Here is a 27,683-nt window from a genome sequence, read left to right on the forward strand (position 1 = left end):
TCAGACAGAGAAAGACAAATATCATATGATACCACTTATATGTGGAATCTAAAAAAAGTGGTACAAATGAACTTATTTACAAAACAGAAATAGAGTCACAGATATAGAAGACAAACTTATGGTTACCCGGGGGAAAGTGGAGGAAGGGATAAATTGGGAGATTGGGATTGACATATACACCCTACTCTATATAAAATAGACAACTAATCAGGACCTACTGTATAGCACAGGGAACTCTACACAATACTCTGTAATGACCAATACTGGAATAGAATCTTAAAAAGAGTGGATGTATGTATATGTATAACTGATTCACTTTGCTGTACAGCAGAAACTAATGCAATATTGCAAATCAACTATATTCCAATAAAAAAATTTTTAATTAATTTTTTTAAAATTTTTAATTTACAAATGTAATTAAAAGGAGGGGAAAAAAAGCCTAGACATGTGTGTGCAATAGATCATTTCCATCATCTGGCTTCTTTCAATCTATACTGTATGTTCTTCAAACCAGCATTTACAACAATTTGATTACAGAGCATAATTCTCTCCAGTGGATGGGGCATTTTCACCAGTCTTGCCCATTTTTTTTTCTTGCAAGGTCACTGGAGTGCCTTGAGCATGCAGCCTAATTCCACACGCAGAGCAGCTCCTCTGTCCTTATCAACCTCCCACAGCCCGTGAAGCCCTCAGTGTGCCTCTGTACTTTGCCACAAACATGAGGTTCAAATTCCCTCTCATGGCCATTGGCCTGGAAGTTGCCATGATCATTTTATTTGGATTATTTGTTCAGTATGAAACGGATCAGAACGTTTCCCAGCAGCCCAACAGCACCGCGGACACATCTATTGATTTGTATCCTCGTGAGTAAGCAATCTACTTCTTATTGGACATTTTTGGGTTCTCAGAATGTGAGGTCTGTGAATACCGTAACCCCTAGCGCTCCACATTGGAGCTCCTTATAGAATTATGTGATCGTTCTGAGTGCTAAGGGTTATAAGTTTATGCTGGGGCACCTGGTCTCTGTAGTTAATGTATTTGGATAGAATCTGTGTCTATTAAAATATCAGAACAAGAAGCTGAAAATTTAAATGATCGATCGATTTTTTGTGTTGCCTACATGCTGCTAAATGGACTTATTTTTCCCTTGACCACTAGTTCTGCAACGTACAAAAATACCCCCCCCCCACAAAAAAAAAGACTCAAAGTTAACTTTGGAGGAGAAAGAGTAGAAACAAAATGGAATATTGAGAAGGGCAGCCTGGACTTCATGTGAAGGCCCTAAGGTATAAGAAGGGGTAATAAGGTTGCTATAGGATGTAAATGATGTACTCAAGGTTTTATAATGTTCTGAAAGGAAGACCCTGTGTTCCTCTGAGATGAGAAGAAAAGTGTGAGCATCTAACGTATTTTAAAAGCAGAACCCTTCCCTGGGAATGGCGACCAAAGGAAAGAAGGGGTTTAGTTTCCTTTGGAAAGGCAGGCTATGAAATACTTAGAATAACAATAACAACTACCATTTCCGGACAGCCTGCTATGAGCCAGGCATATTCAGCACCTGGTTGACCAAGGAGGGAGGTGGTAATATAATCCTATTACATAGACTGTTTTTCCAGTGAGGCACAAATAACTTTGTTTATTATTTATTAAATGTTAAATTTTATTAATTTATTAAATTATTTTAATATTTATTCAAGTTCTATAGCATATGTCTAAGCTTTTTTAAAAACAATATGACATTTGTTCTCTCATTCCTATATTTTTTTGAGGGAGTTTATATAATGGGGAGTATTTCCATGTAGAAATTATGACCTAGAGTTGCTAAGTGACTCAGCCAAAATGCACATTCGCAAGTTAAGGGCAGAGTTAGGACTGTAAGTCAGAGACTCAGGGTCTGACTCTAGTTCTCTTTACACTACACAGATACCCAAAAGGGTTCTTAATTAAAGAATTTTATAATTTGCAAGTTCAAGAACACCAAAACAGAACTCTGTATGCTTGTGTACATTTCTTCATTCAGTAAATATTTTTACTATGTACCAAGCATGTCCTGCAGCAAACTTGTTCAAAGATAAAACAAGTAAAGATCTCTTTATTCTAAGACTCCACTGTTTGGTACACATGTAAACAAAGAGTTGCAGTATAGCATAGAAATAAAATGCCAAAAATATAATCTAAGATTAGAGTTATTCAAGTAAAGTTAACTTAAGAGCTTCATAATTTGCATAATTCAAGCTGAATTCTCTCAGTTTCAGTGTCAAAACTCATAGGTAAAACTTAAATTCAGAATTTGAGATAAAGGCCAAGTTGGAGAGAATAGTTACTTAACATGGACATTGTTTTCAATTGCCTAGCAATCATTCGACCTCTATACTTTGCTTGCAAGGAACATAGAAATTCATTCACTTTATGATTTATTAAGAAAATATCTATTTCGCTTCCAATTCTTGTCAAGGAATCTTCAAGGTCCTAGGCTCTAGGCAGTAAATAAAACAAAGCAAACAAAACAAGCAAAGTCCACGCCCTTACTATTACTGAAAGTGGGGTCTGGCCGCTCACCGCTCAAAAGCCAATAAAGAGGCAAGTTTGGTGGAAAGGAAAGTTTGCTTTATTTCAGATGCCAGCAACCAAGGGGGAGGGCAAATTCCTGTCCAAAGGCCGACTACACTCCCCCCACCCCTCCAACAATCAGTGGGCAAGAGTTTTTATAGCCAGAGAGCGGGGGCTACATGCAAAAACAGCACAGTCAGCCGTGACAGACATCTTGAAATTGATCATGCGATGGTCAGATCAGCATTATATTGATTGTTTTAAGTACAGTTAGTCTTTAGTTCCAGGGTCGGTTTGTTCACATTTCTTTGAGGCCAATTCTTGGAACATGGCAGCTTATACCATGGCTACAGTCTGGTCATCATGTGCTTGACTTCTTCTACCTGGTGGGGGTTTCAATATCTGTAAGACAGCTCACAGGATATGGTTGAGAATATTATCTACAGCCCTTGAGGAGGAACTAAAGGTCCTTGACTAAATGACTAGGTTATTATTATTTAGTCTTTTGGACTGCTTTTCTTTGCTTCTGCATTGTCTCACTTCTCTGATTAAGCTTATTCTTTGGCTAAAGTTTTTCCACACACAAAAGGCAAGTGGTCGGGCTTCCTAGGTGGCGCAGTGGTTAAGAATCCGCCTGCCAATGCAGAGGTCACGGGTTCGATCCCAGCTCCAGGAAGATCCCACATGCCGCAGAGCAACTAAGCCCGTGTGCCACAAAAAAATTTAAAAAAATAAATAAAAGCACTTTAAAAAAAAAAAAAAAGGCAAGTGGAAGACACGGTGTGTGGGGTGGGGCGGGGGGCTAGAGGACGGGAAGAGCCATAAGGTCCTGCTCCATGTCATTACAAAGTTTACATTCCAATGCGGAAAGTCAGACCTTATATATACATACTGTGCTGTGAAGGAGGTGAAAAGCATTTACACACACACACATATACATACACACATACATTTACACATATGTATATATTTGCTTGTATTATATACATACACACAACACACACACACACTTAGATGGTAATAAAATGCCACACCAGTAAACAAAACAATAGTTTAAAAAATAGGTGCATCTGGACAATGGCATTATCCTTTCAGCCTTCCTCAATCAGGGTTGTGAATGAACTAAGTCTTACTGGCCCAAGGCATCCATTGCATGCAATAAATTAACTTCTCTCCTCTGCATCTACAATGGTACCAATCCTGTACTATCTTTGAGAGAACTAGAAAATTGTTACTTACATCGTGTGTTCTTCTGTGATTTAAGTGAGAAATCTGACTGAGAAAGTTAATGTACAGTCTGAATAGTTCTTTTTGATATAAAGTAACATTAAACAGAACTAAAAGAGGCAAGAGAATAAACTATATGGAAATGGAACAAGGACATTTTAAATAGAAGAAACAACAAGTGCAAAGGCTCTGGGGTATTTACTATATTCAGTGAGCAAGCAGGGAAAACAAAGTCGGGGGTGTGAGAGCTCCGGTGCTGCAGAGCCTTGTAAGCTGTTTTTATTCTGAGTTGAGAAGCCATCGGAAGACTGTGAGAGGAGGAATATGAAGTGAATTACTTTTTTTTTTTTTTAATTTTTAAAGCTGTTTATTGGAATATAATTGCTTTACATTGTTGTGCCAGTTTTGCAGTACAACAAAGTGAATCAGCTGTATTTATACATATATCCCCATATCCCCTCCCTCCCGCGACTCTCTCCCACACTTCCTATTCCAGCCCTCTAAGTCATCGCCCATCATCAAGTTGATCTCCCTGTTTTATGCAACAGTTTCCTACTAGCTATCTGTTTTACATTTGGTAGTGTATATATGTCAATATTATTCTCTCACTTCGTCCCAGCTTCCCCTTCGCCCCCCACCCCATGTCCTCAAGTTCATTCTCTACAACTGCATCTTTATTCTTGCCCTGTCACTGGGTTCATCAGTACCATTTTTTTAGATTCCATATTTATGAGTTAGCATACAGTATTTGTTTTTCTCTTTCTGACTTACTTCACTCTGTATGACAGACTCTAGGTCCATCTACCTCACTACAAAGAACTCAATTTCATTCCTTTTCATGGCTGTGTAATATTCCATTGTATATATGTGTTACATCCTCTTTATCCATTTATCTGTTGATGGGCATTTAGGTTGCTTCCATGTCCTGGCTATTGTAAATACTGCTGCAATGAACATTGTGGTACATGTCTCTTTTTGGACTACGGTTTTCTCAGGTTATATGCCCAGTAGTGGGATTGTTGGGTCATATGGTAGTTCCATTTTTAGTTTTTTAAGGAATCTCCATACTGTTCTCCATAGTGGCTGTACCAATTTGCATTCCCACCAGCAGTGCAGGAGGGTTCCCTTTTCTCTGCACCCTCTCCAGCATTTATTGTTTCTAGATTTTTTGATGCTGGCCATTCTGATGGGTGTGAGGTGATACCTCATTGTGGCTTTGACTTGCATTTCTCTAATGATTGGTGATGTTTAGCATCTTTTCATGTGTTTGTTAGCCATCTGTATGTCTTCTTCGCAGAAATGTCTATTTACATCTTCCACCCATTTGTGGATTGGGTTATTTGCTTTTTTGGTATTAAGCTGCATGAGCTGCTTGTATATTTTGGAGGTTAATCTTTTGTCAGTTGCTTCATTGGCAAGTATTTTCTCCCATTCTGAGAGTTGTCTTCTTGTCTTGTTTATGGTTTCTTTCGCTGTGCAAAAGCTTTTAAGTTTCATTAGGTCCCATCTGTTTATTCTTGATTTTATTTCCTTTATTCTAGGAGGTGGGTCAAAAAGGATCTTGCTTTGATGGATGTCATAGAGTGTTCGGCCTATGTTTTCCTCTAAGAGTTTTATAGTGTTTGGCCTTAGATTTAGGTCTTTAATCCATTTTGAGTTTATTTTTATGTATGGTATTAGGAGTGTTCTAATTTCATTCTTTTACATGTTGTTGCCCAATTTTCCCAGCACCACTTATTGAAGAGGCTATCTTTTTTCCATCGTATATTCTTGCCTCCTTTGTCAAAGATAAGGTACTTATAGAGAACTTTACACCTAAAACAATTAGAGAAAGAAGAACAAAAAAACCCCAAAGTGAACAGAAGGAAAGAAATCATAAAGATCAGATCAGAAATAAACAAAAAAGAAATGAAGGAAACTATAGCAAAGATCAATAAAACTAAAAGCTGGTTCTTTGAGAAGAGAAATAAAATTGATAAACCATTAGCCAGACTCATCAGGGAAAAAAGAAAGGAGATGCAAATCAACAGAATTAGAAATGAAAAAGGAGGAGTGACAACTGACACCGCAGAAATGCAAAAGATCATGAGAGACTACGACAAGCAACTATATGCCAATAAATTGGATAACCTGAAAGAAATGGATAAATTCTTAGAAAAGTACAATCTTCCAAGACTGAACCAGGAAGAAATAGAAAATATGAACAGACCAATCACAAGCATTGAAATTGTGACTGTGATTAAAAATCTCCCAACAAACAAAAGCCAAGGGCCAGATGGATTCACAGGCAAATTCTATCAAACATTTAGAGAAGAGCTGACACCTATCCTTCTCAAACTCTTCCAAATATAGCAGAAGGAGGAACACTCCCAAACTCATTCTACAAGGCCAACATCACCCTGATAACAAAACCAGGCAAAGATGTCACAAAAAAAGAAAATTACAGGCCAATATCCCTGATGAATATAGATGCAAAAATCTTCAACAAAATACTAGCAAACATAATTCAACAGCACATTAAAAAGATCATACACCATGAATTATGTTTTAAAGAGATTCTTCTGGATAAGTAGAAAAGAATTTGTGGGGGTCAAGTGAATAACTAGGAAATGTTATTAGAACCATCCAGTAATGCTGCAGACATATGAAAGTAGGCTGGACCAAGGTCGTAGTGGAGGCAGTTGCAAGAAATAGTCAAATTCTGGCTATAACTTGAAAGTATCGCTAACAGGATATTCTGATATATCAGCTGTATCAAACATGAAAACAAGAGAGGGATCAAAAAATGATATCTAGGGCAGGATTCTTTTTCACTTCTTTAAGGAAACATCAAATCACAGTTGCCAATAATAATAATGATTAATAATCAGCAGCCAGCACACACACACACACACACACACACACACACACACACACACACGCACATCATGAACTCTTCCTCACTGTAAGGGCAGTGAAGCCAGGATATAGGCAAGGGGCAGGATAAGGGAAGAAAAATTCAAGCAATAGAAGCCCCTCAGGGCCCATAAGAAGGGCATTAAGCAGAACACAACGTGAAATTTTACATGGAAGGCAGTCTTCACTCATTCAAACTGCTCTCCGTAACTCCATACATAAATAAAAGTTCTGTCTTCTGTAAGGTGGCTCTCAAGATCTAAAATTCTGGCTGGTACTAATTTTCTAGTTCAGATATGTTATCACTGGTTAAAATATTTTGAAGAACAGCCCTAGAAACCACACAATTACAATGATTACACATACACGTTTTTTCCTGCATTTCAAACAATTGATATTCACCAAACTTATGTAACAGCAAAAGTCACTGGAGAGAAGATTGTTAAATATTCACTCACTAAGAAGCAAAGTTCAAGTCAAGCCAACAAACATTTGGGATCACCTACTTAGTGCCAGGCACTGTGCCAAGTGCAGGGACTGAAACACAGAAAAGGCTCAGTTCCCACCTAAAACTCTCCCAGTGTGTTAAAACAGTTCTCAACTGCACTGTGGTGAAAGTTATGAATTTTTCACAAATGAATAAAGTAGGATATTAATTTATATTTTAAATAAATTCAATAGGATATATTTATTCATCTGTCTCCTCACTTGCACTCTGCCATGCAATGCAGAGAGAGGAGTGATGTCACACAATTCTGGCATCTGCTCCCATCCCAGGGCACAACCATGGAAGTGGGCAACACCCCTGAATGTCACATTGCATGTCATTAGGACCACAGAGAAACTCATTTGAGGAAGGAGCTATACTCCATCGTTTTTGTCTTTGAGTGCACCTAGCAAAGTGTTGGCCACTTTGTGTTTTTTTTAATTTATTTATTTATTTATTTATTTATTTTCTTAATTTTTTGTCTACATTGGGTCTTTGTTGCTGTGCAGGGGCTTTCTCTAGTTGTGGTGAGCGAGGGATACTCTTTGTCGCAGTGCACAGGCTTCTTATTGTAGTGGCTTCTCTCCTAGAGCACTGGGCTCTAGGCACAAGGGCTTTAGTAGTTTTGGCACGTGGGCTCAGTAGTTGTGGCTCACAGGCTCTAGAGCACAGGCTCAGTAGTTGTGGCGCACGGGCTTAGTTGCTCCACAGCATGTGGGATCTTCCCAGACCAAGGCTGGAACCCCTGTCCCCAGCATTGGCAGGCAGATTTTTAACCACTGCGCCACCAGGGAAGCCTTTGGCCACTTTGTTGAGGCAAATCGTTTGAAAAGGAATGAAGTTTGACTGTGACTCTCAACTAATCCTTGCTAACAGGTAGCAAGACTAGAGAAAAGTAGAGTTTAAGGAGAAAGCTCTTTGAAGGCTGTTAACATGTTATTGGAGATTCTACAAACGCAAGGTCTTTAATGCCCATAAGATATTAAAACCACATCAATGAACTTTTTGTCCTCTGTTAAACATTAGAATCCATTAGTCTGTCTTGCACTTTGAGTGGAACCATGTGTGATCTTGTTACATGGTACACTGATCACTTGAAAAATACTGATCCACAGTTATGCAGATATTCCAAATGTTGACAATATACATTACATAATATCAAAAAAGGATACTGAACATCACCAACAATCTCACCAGAAACGCTTAAGAAGTTTCAGAAAGCCGACAAGCTTGCAGTGGCAGGCACAAAGTTTCTGAAAGTCTAATTTTATTTCTTGTTGAAGTATAGTTGATTCACAATGTTGTGTTAGTTTCCGGTGGAATTCTAAGTTTTTTTAAACTCAAAATGTATTACTGCTACAAATACTGTCAGTTCTTTTCATTGAAATGGTAACTTCACTTCATTCATTTTTCAGAAAAAGTTAATACCATAGTTTTTAAAAACCCATAGTTTATATCAATCTTTTTCCAAAAAAAAAAAAAGGAGTTCCATGGGAAAGTTGCTCACTCAGTTCATAACTCAAACAATAACAAAAGTGATTTTTCTTTTCTGAGATGACCATCATGTTTCAGCAGTGCTTTACGTGTAAAGACACATTTGAGAGGGTCAATAGTTAAAAATTAATAATTTTTACTGATTCATCAAGGAATTTGTAAATAAAAACTGGCTTTTTTTGTCCTGCAAGTGTGTGGTCATGAAGAATACCAGACTGCTTGTTCAGTTTGGTGCACTGCTTTCATTCACGCTAAAGTGCCAGTAGTTAATACACCATTGTTTTTCATCATCTGTGGCAATATCGACACAGTGAAAAAAGCAAATAACATCTTGAATTAGAATTATCATAAAAATAATTTTAACCGCAGACTCCCTGAAAGTGTTTCCAAGATGCCCAAGATGTCTGCAGATCACACTTGAAGACATACCGAACATATATGTAAATGGGCAAAAGGACATACACAGCAGCAGAAATTATTTCAGGCATGAAATAATGATTAGTACAATTATTTATTTTTAAAGTCTCCATTTAAGAATATGTTCTTATATTTATTCAGATATCATTCAGTTCTTTTATTTATTTATTTATTTTGGCCATGCCACGTGGCTTGCAGAATCTTAGTTCCCCAAAAAGGGACTGAACCCAGACCAGGGCAGTGAAAGTACTGAGTCCGAACCACTGGACTGCCAGGGAATTCCTTATTCAGTTCATTTATTACAAAAGATTCAGCATAATTAGATATATGTGACAGGCAAAGAGTTACTAAAAGTGCAGGATAAATGATTCCTAGGATATTGTTTGCTGCTATTCCAAGTGATACCTGGGACTGTTACAATGCCTGAATTAACATGCTGTGTTTTATAATCTGATGATAAGATATCAGCCTCCTGTATACTGCCTTTGCGTTGAATAGTTTTGTTTACTTAAAAGGATTGGAATCCATATATATGAATTAGCATACAGTATTTGTTTTTCTCTTTCTGGCTTACTTCACTCTGTATGACAGTCTCTAGGTCTATCTACCTCACTACAAAGAACTCAATTTCATTCCTTTTTATGGCTGCATAATATTCCATTGTGTATGTAATGCCACATCTTCTTTACCCATTTATCTGTTGATGGACATTTAGGTTGCTTCCATGTCCTGGCTATTATAAATAGTGCTGCAATGAATATTGTGGTACATGTTTCTTTTTGGATTATGGTTTTTTCAGGTTATATGCCCAGTAGTGGGATTGCTGGGTCATACGGTAGTTCCATTTTTAGTTTTTTAAGGAATCTCCATACTGTTCTCCATAGTGGCTGTACCAATTTGCATTCCCACCAACAGTGCAGGAGGGTTCCCTTTTCTCCGCACCCTCTCCAGCATTGTTTCTGGAGTTTTTGATGATGGCCGATCTGTCTGGTGTGAGGTGATACCTCATTGTGGCTTTGACTTACATTTCTCTAATGATTAGTGATGTTGAGCATCTTTTCATGTGTTTGTCAGCCATCTGAAAAAATGGTACTGATGAACCCAGTGGCAAGGCAAGAATAAAGATGCAGATGTAGAGAACAGAATTCAGGACATGGGGTGGGGGTCGGAGGGAGCAAAGGGGAAGCTGGGACAAAGTGAGAGAGTAGCATTGGCATATATACACTACCAAATGTAAAATAGATAGCTATTGGGAAGCTGTTGCATAACACAGTGAGATTAACTTGATGATTGGTGATGACTTAGAGGGGTGGGTTAGGGAGGGTGGGAAGGAGTCATGGGAGGGAGGGGATATGGGGATATATGTATAAGTACAGCTGATTCACTTTGTTGTACAGCAGAAACTGGCACAACAGTGTAAAGCAATTATACTCCAATAAAAAGCTATTTTTAAAAAAAAGTACTTGAAAAGTGAGCACAAATAGAACTCAGATCTTGACTTCTAACTACCATTGTCCACTCAGGGGCTCATTCCAGGTCAGGGCAAAGAAAGCTCAAGGTGAGCCAAGTGCATAAGGACTAACGGGGACATGTCAAGAGAACACAGGATTTCACTCGAAAGAGCACCAACTAGCCAAATTGGGGATAAATAGAGTATTAAAAATAATAATGATATGATGGTAATAGATTATAAAACACTGAAACAAAGAAAAAAGGCTTCAATTAGCCCATAGAAATATACCATAAAGCAGGGTAAGGGAATAAGGAGGAAGTTCTTCTTTACAGGCAAATGGCAACTAACTAATATAAAAGAAGTAATAGGTATAGAAAATTATAATTTTGATTAAAAAGTGTAATAACTGACTCCAGCAAGATTCATCAATGAAGGGTAAAAGTATTAGGTAAAACATTATTGGAGAACACAGGACAAAATGTACATCTATATGGAGAGATCTGGTAGAACAATCTTAAGCAAGTGATCAGAGGTGGCATCACCAAGTAGTAAGACAAACAAATTGTGTGCTACCTGGTTTGATGCAATGGCAATTACACAACACCACCTGTATAATATTCTTGCCAAAATATTTAGTCTGATTCTAATTAAGGTGAAGTAATCAAATCCAAATTGTGGGACATTCTACATAAAAGACAAAACGGCACCACCATTAAAAAGCATGGCAGGGGGCAGTGCTCTAAATTAAAGGAGTGTAAAGATACATAACAAACAAACAAAATGTATGAAGCTGGAGTGGGTCAAAAAATCCTATAAAAGGACACTTTGGAAACAGTTGAAGAAATTCAAATATAGATCCTTTGAATAATACTATTGTGTCTCTGGGGTATTTCTTATACGTGATGATGATATTGTAGTTATTTAGGACAATGTCCTTTTGCTTTGGAGAGTCATGCTAAGGTGGTTTGGGGCAAAATGTCATATTTTTAAATGGTTTAAGAAAATCTATATAGACATATCTGGAGAGAGAGAGCAAATACGGAAAATATTAACAACTGGTAAATTAGGGGAATTGTACCTAGCTGTTCATTGTACTATTTTTTCTAAATATTTGAAATATATAAAATTAGAATATTTGGAGGTAGGGGAGGAAAGCTACCACCACAAGGATACAATTTTTCAGAAAAGATAAGTTCAGAATGGACCCCAAGTGGTTCAAAAGACTAGAACTCACTAAGAACAAACAGCTACCTGCATGCGAACATCTTGCCAGCCCTCAACCGTTAAAAAACAGAACAAAAAAGCCGACCAATCTCTAATTGGAGAGTGAGATGAACAATTTTTCCCACCTGATCCAGAAAAACCATTTTTCTGAATAAGGGCTCTAGAGTCCCAATGAGGCAAATTCTCAGTGGCCCTCACCCATGAGCTATTACTCACACATAAATGAGGCATCTCCAGAAAAGCCAAAAGTGCTGAGGTTTCCTAGGAACAAGGCATTTCGTGATTCCTGCCTTAACACTGCACTCACTCTCCCCCGAAAGCATGCCTTAGTGGCAGTGCTCACTCAGTAGCCTGTCTGAATAGATGATTAGCAGGCACAGACAAGCACATAAACAAAGAAATAAAACCAAAGGAACGTGCATGATGTTACAGCTGTGCACAGCAACACCGTGCATGGCATCTGGTCTTTGAAGGTCATCTAGAACCATACCAGGTAAAGAAGGGTTAAGTGTGGGGGAATCTCCTGGTGGTCCAGTGGTTAGGACTCGGTGCTCTCACTGGCAGCGCCCCAGGTTCAGTCCCTGGTCAGGGAACAAAAATCCCACAAGCCTTGCAGAGTGGCCAAAAAAAAAAGTGTTGGGTGTGGGATGGGGAGGATATTCTCGGCAGCAGACAAGTATAGGAAAGAGAGGGGAAAGAAGGTTCTGTTTCATTTTTTTGTTGGTTGTGGTAGGAGAGGGGGAGTTGGAATCATCAGCTGCATTTTAAAGATATTGAGTTATCAGGGCTTAAAAGACACCCTAGTCCAAGATAAATGTGGAAGCAAAATATCGAATAAAAATACCAGACATTGCCAAGTTTACTTTAGAGGCTAAAGTTGCCTGCTATTGACAGAGACAGACGAGTACTATATGATATCACTTACATGTGGAATATAAAAAATAATACAGATGAATCTATATACAAAACAGACACAGACTCACGGACATAGAAAACAAACTTACGGTTACCAAAGGGGAGCGGGAGCAGGGATGGAGTATGGGATTAACAGATATAAACTACTATACATAAAACAGATAGGCAACGAGGATTTACTATATAGCACAGGGAATTTTTCCCAATATCTTATAATAATCTATAATGGAATATAATCTGAAAAGAAAAAGTGAATCACTATGCCTTATAATTGAAACTAACACAATATTGTAAATCTACTATATTTCAATTTTTAAAAATTGCCTGCTCTTGAGAATATCTAATGTAGACAAGTCTTGGCAGTCCTTAAAACCTGTCAGAAGACTTCACAAAACTTCCAACCACTGAAGAAATCCCTTTTTCCTTCTATAAAGAGGATACTTTATTCCTTTAATGGAAGTCTTGCACCATAAAACTAAACTCATAACCCTCTTTCTGGTCCCCACCCACAAAAAAAAATTCCTAGAGCAGGATGAAAGGTAACACATAATCCTAACTGTTTATAAACCTTTTTATCCATACCTTTTATACAGAATCGTTACCTGTGAAGAGCCTTCACAACTTTGTAAGCTCTCTTCAGCAACTTAAATAATAGATGAGGTTCTTCAGCCCCCTTGTGGCGAGAAGCAGTAACAAGGATTAGATGAGAGGTGGGGAAAGAAAAAACACTGGAGCGCGGTTAACATAAGAAATTCCTAAATGGATGTTGAACTTTGTCAAAAGCTTTTTCTGCATCTATTGAGATTATCATATGGTTTTTATCCTTCAATTTGTTGATATGATGTATCACGTTGATTGATTTGCATATATTGAAGAATCCTTGCATCCCAGCGATAAACCCCACTTGATCATGGTGTATGATTTACAATGGAATATTACTCAGCTATAAAAAGGGATGAGATGGAGCTATATGTAATGAGGTGGATAGACCTACAGTCTGTCATACAGAGTGAAGAAAGTCAGAAAGAGAAAGACAAATATTGTATGCTAACTCACATATATGGAATCTAAAAATGGTACTGATGAACTCAGTGACAAGAACAAGGACGCAGATGCAGAGAATGGACTGGAGAACTCGAGGTTTGGGAGGGGGCGGGGGGTGAAGGGGAAGCTGAGACGAAGCGAGAGAGTAGCACAAACATATATATACTACCAACTGTAAAATAGATAGCCAGTGCGAAGTTGTTGTATAACAAAGGGAGTTCAACTAGAGGATGGATGATGCCTTAGAGGACTAGGACAGGTAGGGTGTGGGGAACTCGAGGGATGGTGGGGGGGGAGTCGAGGGAGGGAGGGAATATGGGGATATGTGTATAAAAACAGATGATTGAACTTGGTGTACCCCCAAAAAATAATAAATAAATAAATAAAATTTAAAAAAAAGAAAAAGAAATTCCTCCTTCTATATAATGTCTGGTTTTCCAACAAAGGGAAAGAATCTGATTAATTATTACTCCCAGTATGAGACATTACAAAATTAGTTAAAACAATTTTTAAATTAGTCGGTTACTGCACACTTTAAAATCAGCAGATTACAGGAGGAACAAGAGTACTCTAGGAGAAAAGAAAAGAATGTTTAGAAAAATAACTTGGCATAATGAAAAAAAAAAACAGTGGAGACAATAAGACTGGATTCTTATTTTTATTCTAGTTTTGTGATTGTAAACAACTCACCTAACTTCTCTGGATCTTAGAGTCCTGACCTAAAAACAAAATAAAATAAATGAAACAAATTATAGAGCTAGGAGAGACTTTGGGCTTCATCTAATCCAAACTGTTCTTTAAAGAGGAGAAAACTGAGTCACAGAAAGGTCTAGTAAAATTATAACCAGTTAGTAAGTCAGGCATATTCTCTGAGTTTCACTCCAACTTAATTTATGATCTAAATCAAACGTTTACGTAAAAAAGTCAAATGGTGGCAAAATAATCTGTAAAGAAAGATGAATATTTATGGTCACCTATATTTCCAAAACCAAACAGGTTGACATTAGTTAACAGTTGCCCATCAGCAGGTCAGGTAAAATCCCAATTCTGAAGTTCTCTGGGTATGAGATGAGGGTGGGTATCCAGAATGCAGTATAAGTCAGGTTATTGCCAACGTGCATTATCTCACTAGGAAAAAAAGACTGTAGCATTCTCCTCTCTGAGACCTCCCCTCAAAGCTGCTAAGGAGAGAGAATCTTCAGAAATCTATTTTTTCCTTTCTCACCGTCCTCATACTGACTCTTTTGGGGGGTTGCACCAATGAACAATAAAATGGCCAAAAGGCTCACTGCATGGATGCGGTCGAAAGAATAAGGACACTGTGTGTGCCTGAATCAGCAAGTTTGGTCTGGTTTTCTCATTCTCTTTATCCTTACCTTTGCTGTACTCATACACAAGTGAGACTAGCTTCTAGACCTCCAAAGGACCCTCGTGATTCAGTCTATGACACCAACTTCTTTCCTGGTATTTGTCATAGAATGGGACTGTAAGATAAGTCCCCATGCCTCCAAGTGGCCCTTTTCAAATACTGGGAATCTTTGGAAAGACAGCATCTTCGTCTACTTCCGGGTGTGTGATCACTGCCACAGATTAGTTGATTGGATTTAATTTGCAAAGTTTGAAAAAAAATATGGTACGAAAATGGTGTCGGGGAGAGTCTGGAAAGTTCTACAGAGACGAGGGGAGCCCAAAGGGACGGTGCTACAGGCTCTAAGATCGACATTAGCCTGAAAGAAGGTTATTGGGGAGTGTCTCAAGAAAACACCTGCAGCGTAAGTGTTTGGGCAGAGAGAGACTCCTCAGCTGACCCCACCCGAAACTATGAGACTAGGATTGTCTAGCTTCAGGTCGCCCTGAAAACCAAGGTGAGGGGATGCTCACATGAACCAGTTATCCAGCTCTGGCTTTCTGAGGGAATGGCTGTGACCTGGACCAGACAAGAGCGTTCCCAGGGAGAAGTGAGAGCTGTCACCCGGCAGTACTCCCCACAGCCCTGGGAAATGTGAAATAGAGCCTTTTCAGTATTGCACATGAGAACACTGAAGCTCCCAGAGAATAAGTGACTTGCCCAAGGTCACACGGTCATGTGACACAATTGGGGGACCTCAGCATATATCTCCAGAACCAAGTCAAGTATTTGTCCCTCAAGAGGATACAGCCTTCCTTCCACTGGCTTTAGAAAGTGTTAACAAAGACGTTATTCCATATGACTTGAATAATGATCCCGTAAGATTTCCAGAGCTGGTCCTATTATACACATATGATAGATAAAGACAGCAGCTCATTCACTTAGCCAATATTGCCTCCTTTCCTGTATGCAGGCTTTTACGACAGAGTCGAGGGAGCAAATCCCTTCAATCAGGAAATTCACAGTCTAATGCAGGCGATGGACTCCTCATCAAATAACTATTACAGAGTGATACAGGCTAAATAAATGGTAATGTAATGTGACAAATGCTAGAGCTGAGATTTGGGGAAGACAAGAGGAAATATTAATTTTCCCTGGAAGTACTAGGAAAGTCTGCATGAGCGGGTGATAATTGCGCTGTGTTTTGCAAAGGTTTCCTTGGGTGGAAAGTAATGGAAAACTCTTTAGGGAGAGGGTAAAGGTTATAATGGTATGATAGTGCATAGTCTTCCAAGAAAAGGCTCAAACACTGAATAACTTGCCCAAGGTCTCCTGGCTGGTAAGTGACCAAGCTGGCACTGGAACCCAGCCTTTAGCTGCCCAGTTAACTTTCCCTTTGCAGTGTTTTCTGGAAAGGATGTAGCACTTAGTAAATGGAATATACTCTGATGTAACACTTTCTCAGTGCTCCCCTTATGCAGATTCTTTTCCTCCTCTCTTCTGCAGTCTTCCAAGATGTGCATGTTATGGTATTTGCTGGGTTCGGCTTCCTCATGACCTTCTTGCGGAAATACGGCTTCAGTAGTGTGGGCATCAACCTACTCATTGCTTCTCTGGGCCTCCAATGGGGCACTATTGTACAAGGGATCCTGCACAGCCTTGGAGAGAAATTCCACATTGGAATCAAAAAGTGAGCACCCTTTATTTTCCAACCATTGTGTTTTCAGAGCAATTGTTTCTCTGCTTAGTCTCTCGACAGTCAGCCTCCGAACTAGCTTGCAAGTTGTTTCCTTTCCACGATAGGTGACCGTTGGGATCCAAGGATCTAAATCAACTTGCTCAACTGAGCTGGACTGTACATTCATGTCCATATCCTCTCTGATTTGACCTTAAGGGTACGAGAAATCCCCTTCCATAAAATTATTATTCCTTCCATCTCAGCTACAGGGAGCAAAAATCCTCCATTAGTAATTTTTCTGAGATTGTTTCTGAAATGCAAAGCCTCGAGAAGATAATTCCTTATCAGAGCAATAAAAATAAGGTAAAACCCTAAATGAAAGAACAGGTAGGTTAAAGGAAATGTCAGAGCAACTAAAGATTGTATGGTGATTGGGGGGGGGGGATGGGCAAGGAATTGGGAGAGGATAAAAGTAGGCCTGGGAGAAGCACCTGATGGGGACAGGTGGGCAAAGGGGCCTTGCACTCTGGACAGGGTGATGCTACAGTTCATTACATAGCTCACATATTTGGGGTGTGCATTATTCTTCAGTGTCTTCTTTCTTCTTCCCTCAGCATGATAAATGCAGACTTCAGTACAGTCACAGTTCTGATTTCTTTTGGAGCTGTCCTGGGGAAAACAAGTCCAATGCAACTGCTCATCATGACAATTTTAGAAATTGCTGTCTTTGCTGTCAATGAATATCTGGTCCTCAAGATATTTGGGGTAAGGGTTCGATTGATATTTACCTAGCTTTGAACATCACAACACATATATTGGATGCCCACTATATGCAGGGACAAATCTTGGTGACAGCGATACCACAGCAAATAGTAATCAGAGTCATCATTTGAGTGCCTACTGTAAACCAGGAGTTTTATAAACATTATCTAATTGCATTATCACCACGTAAAGTAGGTATTATGATGCTACTATTTATACACAATAAAACTGATGATCACAGATGCTAAATGACTTACTTGCTAAATCTGGATTCAAATCCAGAATTTTCTAGCTCTACAATTCTTTTTATTAAAATACATTTTCTATCAATGATCAAGTCCTATTTATATTTCAACTACTAAGTGAATAGCCCTTTCAAAGCCTTTTAGTAAAGCTTAGATGAAATTTCTTCTCCTCCATGAAAATCTCATCGATTTCCCCAAGGACAATAAATAGAATATTTCTGGGCACTCTCCAGTATTTTATTTATTCTTCTACTGAATATGTAATTCACTAGCAAATACTTTTGGCAACTTTCTAGGTGTCATGTGTTGGTGATTCAGTGACAAACAAATAGTTAAGGTCTCTGTCTTCATAGGGTTTACAATCTAACTGGGGAAACAGACATCCAACAAATTATCATACATTTAAACACCTACCTATAGAATCATGCGCACACACACACACACAATTATTATAAATTGCAAGACATCATGAAAAATGAATAAAGGGACTCTGAGGGAGTATACCTAAAAGACCTAATTTAGATTGTGGAATCAAGGAAGGCTTCTCTGAGGAAGTGACAGCTGAACTGGACCTGAAAGGTACGTAGGAGTTTATCAAGCATGAAAACTTAAATAAATTAATAAATTTGTATCATTTTTCTACTTTGATAAGTACAGAGCAATGCCTTGGGTTTGGCACTCTGAACTTTCCTTCTAAAGACAGGAAATATAGAAAATTGGATCAAATCCATTCAGTGTCCTAAAGAGGGACCTAATATATATTTCTTCAAATGAATCTTGGACCTCAGCTGGTTTTCTTTTCCTTTGTTTTTTTTTGGGGGGGGGGGGGTGGGGGGTTGTTTTGTTTTGTTTTGTTTGTTTGTTTGGGGTTTTTTTGTTGGTTGTTTAGATTTTTTGTTTTATTTTGTTTTTTTGACCACACTGGGCGGCATGTGGGATCTTAGTTTCCAGACCAGGGATCAAACCCATGCCCCTTGCAGTGGAAGTATGGAGTCCTAACCACTGGACCACCAGAGAAGTTCCTCAGCTGGTTTTCATGTCATCATAGCAGAATGAAGCTTCTTAAACTTCAAGTCTTTGAGTTACGATGAAGTGAAGTTTTATGGCAATGTCAAGTGAATGCAAAAATCATGTCTTGTATTAAGTGCAATGCATAATATTTCACTGAGAATGTCCCTAACCTGGAAAAGTAACCTAAAATGTATTGAATGCCCACTAAGGACCTAGCAGTTGAAATACATGGTGCAACCTAAATCTCACCACAGCTGTATCAGCTGGGTAACATTCCCCCATTTTACAGAACTGGAGATTCAAAGAAGTACAGTAATTCATCTAACGTCACATCAGAGAAGTACCTGATCTAGGACTGAAAGTCAGCTCTGTGTGGCTCCAATGCTTGCACTTTTTCTTTTTCATGATCCTGTTTTATTCCCTTTCTCTGATGCATTCTTTCTCTCTCTTGATATTTTTTTGCTTAACCCATGAAGCAGTCCTTTCATGGACAACACCCCCACCCCACCCTCCATCGTAGTGAGTGTCACCTCTGTTTACATGAATGTTTTGCCCCTCAGGCCTCTGATACTGGAGCATCAATGACCATCCATGCCTTTGGGGCCTACTTTGGTTTGGCTGTAGCAGGCATCTTGTACCGATCCAGCCTGAGAAAAGGACATCTCAATGAAGAGTCTGTGTACCACTCAGACTTATTTGCAATGATTGGTGAGTTGGGATGAACTTGCCTGATTCTTATCTATTTGGTCAGATGCAAGGGAACGCCCCTCTTTCCCCTAACTCTTAGATAACAAAGCCTAAAAGCATCTTGTCAGTGCCGAAGGCAGACGGCTTCCCCTAGACCGTCTTCCATATTCAGAACTAATATCCCTTTTTGTGATTTACTGCAGGGACTCTTTTCTTATGGATATTTTGGCCTAGCTTTAATTCTGCCATCGCTGAAGCTGGAAATAAACAGTACAGGGCCATCGTAAACACGTACTTCTCTCTCGCTGCCTGCGTGGTTATAGCTTATGCATTCTCTAGCCTTCTTGAAAGCCATGGCAAGCTCAATATGGTAAGTGCCATGTTAACCCCCATGGAAGTTTCGCTAAGTAACCTGATGTCTGCTCTGATGAGTACTTCATTTCTCCATCACTGCTGAGCTGCCCGAACAAATCACAACACTGCAGACCTTGGAGAATAATCTGAAAATAACTTTCCTTTATTCTTCAAATGTGTACTCTGGCAAACTTCAAAAGTGTTATCAAGGAATTTACAGTCTGGTAGGGAATAGAGTCATGCAAAAACCAAAGATCTGAAGCATATTTCTTTAATGATAGAGCTAACTGTCCCCAAGTTCTTAGAAAATCTTTCTTGGAAACAGGACTTTCTACAAGAGTAAACCAAGATGGTGGGAGGAAGCAAGTTGATTCTATTTTACTAACAGCAAATATTTCTCTCAAAGAAATAATAACTAAAAGTAATGTGGGATCCTGAATAAGATTCTGGAGAAGAAGAGACATATGAGTGGGAATACTGGTGAAATTCAAATAAGGTCTTTAATAGTATTACACAATGCTAATTTCCTAGTTCTATGATGATGTAAGACTTTAACACTGGGGGAAACTGGGTGTGGTATATATGGAAACCCTCTGCAATATTTTTGCAACTTTTACATGTCTAAAATTCTTTCAAAATCAAGCATTTTTTAAAAATCTCCCCTAAAATGGTCTTTTGAGTTTCTTGCCTATGAGCTAAAGAAATTTCAATGAAGGGATAATCCTCAGATCAGCCACTCTCCTTTTCTAAGCTAAGGGATAAAAAGGATATTGTACCAAAATATTTCTAAGCATAGCTAAGGACATTGTATTTCAGTTCTCTACAAATTGTTTCACGAGAAAAAATTGCAAACAATAAAAAGAAGCAATCGTGTGTGTACAGCTCAGAGGTTCTCTTTCAAAAGTACTGATAACCTTTCTTCATCCAGCAGAACAGCCAGAATATGATTTTTCTGAGGAATTCTGTTAATGGAAATTGGTTACTCTTTCCTCCATCTTCAAATGTTCTCAGAACAGTGACACTTGTGGAAGCTGTTGTCTTTGATATGTAATGTGTACATTTCAGTGTCTTTGGTATCATGGACTCTGCAAAAGCACATAGCAGCCATAGGCCTCTTTCAGTTCACGGTAACCACAAATGCATTCCAAAGCTTCATAAAGAGGCAGAACACTACCAGAATAACTGCTGTGTATTCCCACCCTCCTACTACAACTTCTTTTGATTTTCTCACATTCCTCCCCACACCGATCTTACTAACCTGATCTTTCATGCATGACCAAAGAACCCTACAAGAAAGATACCAAGTGTCAACTGCTGGGAAGAAAAGCCTTCTGGAATTACAAAGAAACTTCTTCTTAGAAAAGAATCCATAACCCTTCCAACTGAAGAATGTGTGTGGAATCCACTGAGCCCAAGATTGCTACAGTCCCTCTGAACTCTGCCTCCTTCCTCTCACCTCACTCACATTTCTGTGCCCCACACAGGTTCACGTTCAGAATGCAACCCTTGCTGGAGGAGTGGCTATAGGCACTTGTGCAGACATGGAGATTTCCCCGTACTTTGCTATGATCGTTGGGAGCATTGCAGGAATGGTCTCTGTGCTTGGGTTCAAGTTTCTGACTGTGAGTATTAACAGACAGTCTGAGTCAAACTTGGGATCTGCCCTACCATCTTCTCACATCCCACAGGCAGAGAAAAGCTATGAAAAGTCCTTTCCTAAGCATCTGTCCTTGGGTCATTCAACATGTCAGTGTTCCAGTGGTTTCTACTCTTTCTTGCCTTCTTTTGTGGGTATCTGTTACTTACAACTGTATGAACTGAATGTTGAGTACTTGTATTACTTTCCTCAGGGAGGTTCCATTAAAGTTTTTGTTGTTGTTGATGTTTGTTTGGTATAGTTAAGGACTTTGAGCTCTTTTCAGGGGATTTAGGATACCATTAGTAAGTAAGAATGAGTAGGAGTTAAAGTCACTCGCCTTCAAATCTATCTACCTAAGACTGAAATGAGCAGTTTTGCCACCAGTGTATTCAGATTCTGTGATGTAAGCAGATTTCAGATGTAGATGGGGAGCTGGCCTACAGATAAGAATTTTCCTGCTTGGTCATTGATTTCAGTCACAGAGCTCTCTATAGCTAACAAAATAATAAAGCTTCCTCTTGTTACAATTTTAGCCACTTTTCACTACTAAACTGAGGATCCACGATACATGTGGGGTCCATAACCTGCACGGCTTACCTGGTGTGATAGGAGGCCTCGCCAGCATCGTGGCCATAGCCTTGGAGACAGCTGAAACGTGAGTGAAAGAAAGTGCTGTTTTCTCTTACTCTTCGAGAAACCCAGCGATAAGAGAGCTTTTTTTTTTAGCAGTTCAGACCACAGTTCATAAGTACTGTCCATATTGAAGCTAAAGAGACATAACCGAGAGAATAGAATTGTATCGGAAGATGTTTCTTAACCAAGGTTATTAATGGGCTTTTTTGGTTTAACTAATGTGTTAATTTAAATTTCTCTACCATAGGCAACTGTCTCATTGCAGATAAGACAATTTGATCATCACATTCAGATTACAGTAGGCTTACTCTTTTACTCGGTCTCACCAAAATCAAGCATATGGGGCATGTGTGATGTACTGACAACCTTTGCATTCAATCCACACAAAGAAGAATGTGTTAGCATAACATGGACAGCAGTTGAATCTGGGGGATCAGAAAGACTGGAATATGGTTCCAACTTTGCTACCTAGTTAAGTGGTTTTTGACAAGTCACTCAACCTTTCTAGTTCTAAGTTTTCTCTCATGTAAAATGAGAGATGTGTACTATTTATTCTCTAAAATCCCTTCTAGGCTCTAACAGACCTAGATTCTTCCCCACGTGGCCAGAGAAAGAACAGCCATCAATCAAATTTAGGAGAATGGAAGTGATGCCATAAGCCATCAGTTGTACTTTCATGTAATAAGATTGGAATAATCTGGTATGAATGTCATCCATGCAAAACAACTAGGAAGATTGTACAGTTCAGATCATTCAGGGAGTAAGGAAGGATGAATCAAAGTGCTCAATTTTTTATTGAAAGCATGAAGAAAAGTTGAATGTGTGTTTGATAACATCCCAACAAGACCACTGGCTGGGGTTATATTATATGAAAAGATAATGTTTCTCTTCCATTTTAGCAGATTAAAATATTACCATGTTAAGACCAGTAATGATAAATATTTGAAAATCTTGCTTCATCATATTTTGTATTCAATAGAAAATTGCTTCCTCTTCATGTGTATAGGCAACCCATTTCTTCTATATGTATTTTTTTTTTTTTTTTCTCCTTTTGTAAATTTGGAGAACAACCCCGGAAATATCCACATCTTTTTTAGTTCTTTCCAAGACTCAACAGGGTGTTGAGACCAAACACGAATGTATTTTAATGCAAATCAAGCATGACAAAAGCTTGAGTTAAAGAGTTCAACTCCTAAGTGTTATAGTGTGTAAACATTCTGCACACATGCTTAAGAGGTGCCTCATGATTAGGAAGAGAGGAGTTCTTTTTTTTTCAGCTCTTTATTGGAGTATAATTGCTTTACACTGTTGTGCCAGTTTTTGCTGTACACCAAAGTGAATCAGCTGTATTTATACATATACCCTCATATCCCCAGTGACTTCCTCCCACCCTCCCTATCCCACTCCTCTAAGTCATCACCCATCATCTAGTTGATCTCCCTGTGTTATGCAGCAGCTTCCCACTAGCTATCTATTTTACATTTGGTAGTGTATTTATGTCAGTGCTACTCTCTCACTTCGTCCCAGCTTCTCCTTTGCCCCCCAACCTATTCCCATGGGCTCAAGTCCATTCTCTACATCTGCATCTTTAGGAATAGAGGAATTCTTGAGCCTTATGCCTGAATCAGTTCCACAGACACAATAAAACAAGTCTGTCTGGCTGTCAAAGCTGGGTCTTGCTGGGTGGCCAGATTTGGGGTAGGTTTCACGATTGCATCTAGTCCTTGGGTAATCAGGTTTAGCAACAAATTCTTAATTTACTCAGGAGGTATTGGGGGGTGGGGGGCAAGTTTTGGAAGGCCCATTCACACATGTGGGTAAAATCCACACGTATCTCACACAGCAGATAAAATGCCTTGTCCAGGGGGACTCAAGGCGGGGGAGTCAAGGAAGGGAGGGCATAAGGGGATATGTGTATAAAAACAGATGATTGAACTTGGTGTACCCCTCCCAAAAAAAAATTAATATATGAACCTATACTAGTAAAAATACAGATTTTTAAGCAAATTGGTCAAAATTAATTTGAAATAGATTTTGATAGTTATTGCAAAATAATTGTCACATTTTCCAGGGTAAGTGTAGATGCAAATAGCTTGATCTCTCAATTTATTTGTGTAATAGAACATTCCCACCAATCCCCATAAATCCCTATAAATGTTATTTCCTACCCAAAAAAAAAAAAATACCTTGTCCAAGAGCCAAGTCTACTCACACGTGTCTATTGAGAATATTAAAATGCAAATCGGGTTTCTTGGTAAGCATAGAACAAGAAGTTAATATACTAAAGGGACATTTTTTTCAAGTTATGGCAGCCTGACTCTAATAGTGCTATTAATTATGTCTAACCCAGTGTTTTCCAAGCCTATTTTATCATGGAATATCCTTCATCAAAAACATCTTTTAATACCTTGTAAAAGTTCTTGGCACATTCTGGTAAAATTAACAGGCAGCCTAAAGAGGAAACTCAAATGAGTAAGTACATATAAAATTTTCAACCTCACTATTAATCAGAGAAATGCAAATTAGAGCAAGTTATCAAATTGGTAAAGATTTAATAAATTATAATACTGAATGGTGGCTAAAGTAGAAAAATGGGACTATAAATTGTATAAGCTCCTATTTGGAAAAGCCCTTAAGAAGTATGTAAACTTTTACTGATAATCCCATTTCTAGGTAGGCTTTATTTCAGGGAAATTATTGGACAAGTCCATAAGCATGTTCATAAGAGAATGTATTCTCACAGCATATTTAAAAATATGAAACATCAGAAGCAACCTAAATATCCAACCTATAAAACTATAATTACAGTATATTTATACAGTGCAATACTCTGTAGCAATTAAAATTATGATCCAGATCTACGTTTACTGACATAAAAGAATATTAAAATTTAATGGGAAAATGAGTATCATGACATGACTGCATTTTTACAGAAATACTTTATATTTTAGATGTTTATACTGATAAGATTGGAGGGAAATGAAACTTTTTCCCTCCTTTTTCTTAATTAGTGGTTTTGAATTTTTTACAATGATCAGATTTGTACAATTTTTTCTTTAGTAGAAAAAAAATATTAAACCCTTCAAATAAAGCGAAAAAAAAGAAATCTGAGTTTAGTGCATTCTTTCTCCTGAAGGATGAGGAAGAAACAACACTCTCCTAGTTCAAGGGTTTGCTTTCCTGAAATCATTCAACTATTTGTTAATTGCCTGTTAGGAATGAGGCACTGTGCTAGGGAAAGTCCCACACTCCTAGTTCATTTGACACCCTTAGGCATTTCTATAGCTTTTTATCAGATTCTTCTATTTCCTAAATTGTAAGGAATTTTTCACTCATTTCATTTTAAGGTAACTACTTCTAAGATATAGATACACTTTAATATCTTCATTGAGTTGCCCCTACAATACATGCTAAAATTAGCTTTCCTGATTTTTAATTCCATCACAATTGTTTTTGGGGGGATGAAGTAAAGCGAGATGGCAGCTCACATTTGTTTTGTATATTGCTGCATCCCCAGTGTCTGGAAGGGAAGCCAGCACAGAGCAAGTACCCAATAAGTAGTTGTTGAATGAATCAGATTGCTGATCAAAACCTTGAACCACATTTAAAAAAAATACTGAACCCTTTCTAAGGAAGACCTTTTCATCATTCCTGAAGAAGAAGGTGGCTCTTGTTTAAGTGCTTATAAGAATTTGTGAACATTGATCAAGAGTTTCCAAGAAAATAAATATGTGAGAAAAAAGAAAAACGGTAACGTTTGTTTACTGGTGTGTAATGCTGCACTCTGGCCTGAAGGTGGCAGGCATACATGCCCTCAGGAGGCGAGCTTTGTTTGCTAGCTTAGAAAAACAGTGCAATTTTTTCCGCCTCCTAGGTCTGCCCTGGCCATGCAGGCAGCTGCACTAGCTTCTTCCATCGGAACAGCACTTGTTGGAGGGGTAATCACAGGTGAGCATAAAAAGTAAACATTCTTCTATATCTCATGCTCTCAGCATAATAGATGTTAATAAACATTGGTAAATTTAAAATTTTTCTAAACTTCTGACAGTAATCATGTAAGTTCAAGGGAACGACTTTATAACAGTATTTTAATTACTTTGTTAGTTTAATTACTTTTCCTCTTCAGCATCATAACATGACTTATTTTCTCCCCACTTTCACAGGTTTGGTTCTAAAGACACCTATCTGGGGACAGCCAGCTGACCAAGACTGCTATGATGATTCTGTTTATTGGGAGGTACTGTATAGTGTTCTAAGGATGTACATGGTGACTACGGTAGGGAAAGTTTTGCTCACCTCATGTCTAGATGTCTGTGTGACATCCCTATGATGAAATTTGTTGAACTCCCTATTTATAGAGAGAAACTGAGACATTGTGCCTGGAAAGATAAAATCAGAAGCTATGATATTTTCCAAAGCAGAAACTAGATGAAGAAAAGACAGACTTTAGTTGGCAAGTGCCCTTTCACTCCTCCAAGTGCAATAAAAAAGCTCCTCATAAAAATGTAGGAATCCTGGGCAATGGTGTGAGATGTGACACCACATATAAAAGTAGACAAAATGGGTAGAACACACAAAGCTGAAGAATCCCAGTGAGGATGCTGCAGAACTTGATCCCACGAGAAGCCAAGCATCACACTCAGAGAGCTGGAGAACTCAGGTTTATTGAGCCGGCGGCACCAGATGAGTTAACACTCCAAAAATTCTGGGCACCGTTTCAGGCCAGTTTTCTCCTTTTATAGATTAAGACATATAGCTACAGTTGGTACTAACTGATTGGTTACACAGTTTCTATAAATTATAGGTGGTTACAGAACACAGGGGTTGCTAAGGGCTACAGGACGCAGGAGTTGCTAGGGGTTACAGGACACGGGAGTTCTGACAAAGGCGAGCAGAGGCAGAAACAGTACATTTTACCCTTATTCAATCATTTCTATGTAATTATTAACAGGCAGGGTTCACACAGCAGGCCTCAAACTATAGATTTCAAATCTTCCTCATCAAGGACACAAGAGGTTCTAAGACTAACAAAACGTAAGCTTCTTTCCATCCTCCAGTTTCTACCTCTTTGTTTCATTAACATTTTCTCCCAAATTATTTCCTGCAAAGCTTAAGAGTGAGAGATACTTGGATGTGTTTAATGGGATTTTCAAAGAGGACAGGTTTAGGAAAGAGAATATAGTCAGTATGGGCAGGATAAATCTTTTTGTTCTTTTATTTTTTCCCAACTCAAATAATTTTTATTTCCAGCTCTTTCTAAGCTTGAATAATAATTACAGAAAATCTTTGTATCAATACTAAACTTTGACAAGCCCAGTGAAAGAAACTATAAAAAGTGCCCTAATCTTTTTTTTTTTTTTTTTAAGGTCCCCATGAGAACAGAACATAACCATCATTTTGGTGAACATGGCAGCCACAACCAGTTAGAACCTGAAGCCTAAAAACCATTCCCATGCCTCAGATTGTTTCCTCCTTATCTAGACTTGAAACAAAATGGCAACATCCAATGAGACTATGGACCAGAATGGATAAATCCTGAGCCCCACATGTCCCTGTGAGAATGTTTTGACATAATCCAGTGCTGTCTCTTGGTATCAATGATTGTTTACTTGAAGAAATG

At 38.5% G+C, this 27,683-nt stretch overlaps 1 protein-coding gene across 1 annotated transcript; it reads left to right on the plus strand.

The window, feature by feature from the left end:
* Positions 1–718: 718 nt before the first annotated feature.
* On the plus strand, positions 719–27,504 carry RHAG (Rh associated glycoprotein). The gene is made up of 10 exons (XM_057699526.1): positions 719–863; positions 16,561–16,744; positions 17,347–17,497; positions 19,311–19,458; positions 19,641–19,807; positions 21,276–21,413; positions 21,964–22,085; positions 25,938–26,011; positions 26,227–26,300; positions 27,430–27,504. Exons 1-10 carry the CDS (start codon positions 719–721, stop codon positions 27,502–27,504), a joined length of 1,278 nt encoding a protein of 425 aa, XP_057555509.1.
* Positions 27,505–27,683: the final 179 nt, after the last annotated feature.

The sequence above is a fragment of the Hippopotamus amphibius genome, chromosome 11 (assembly GCF_030028045.1).
Source record: "Hippopotamus amphibius kiboko isolate mHipAmp2 chromosome 11, mHipAmp2.hap2, whole genome shotgun sequence".
NCBI lineage: Eukaryota > Metazoa > Chordata > Mammalia > Artiodactyla > Hippopotamidae > Hippopotamus > Hippopotamus amphibius.

Excerpts from the sequence above, each read along its gene's own strand:
- RHAG (XM_057699526.1), top strand. The coding sequence starts at position 719 with ATGAGGTTCAAATTCCCTCTCATGGCCATTGGCCTGGAAGTTGCCATG. Across the intron at positions 17,498-19,310 it reads TGGTCCTCAAGATATTTGGG|GCCTCTGATACTGGAGCATC; the intron begins GTAAGGGTTCGA and ends TTTGCCCCTCAG. Across the intron at positions 26,012-26,226 it reads TGTTGGAGGGGTAATCACAG|GTTTGGTTCTAAAGACACCT; the intron begins GTGAGCATAAAA and ends CCACTTTCACAG.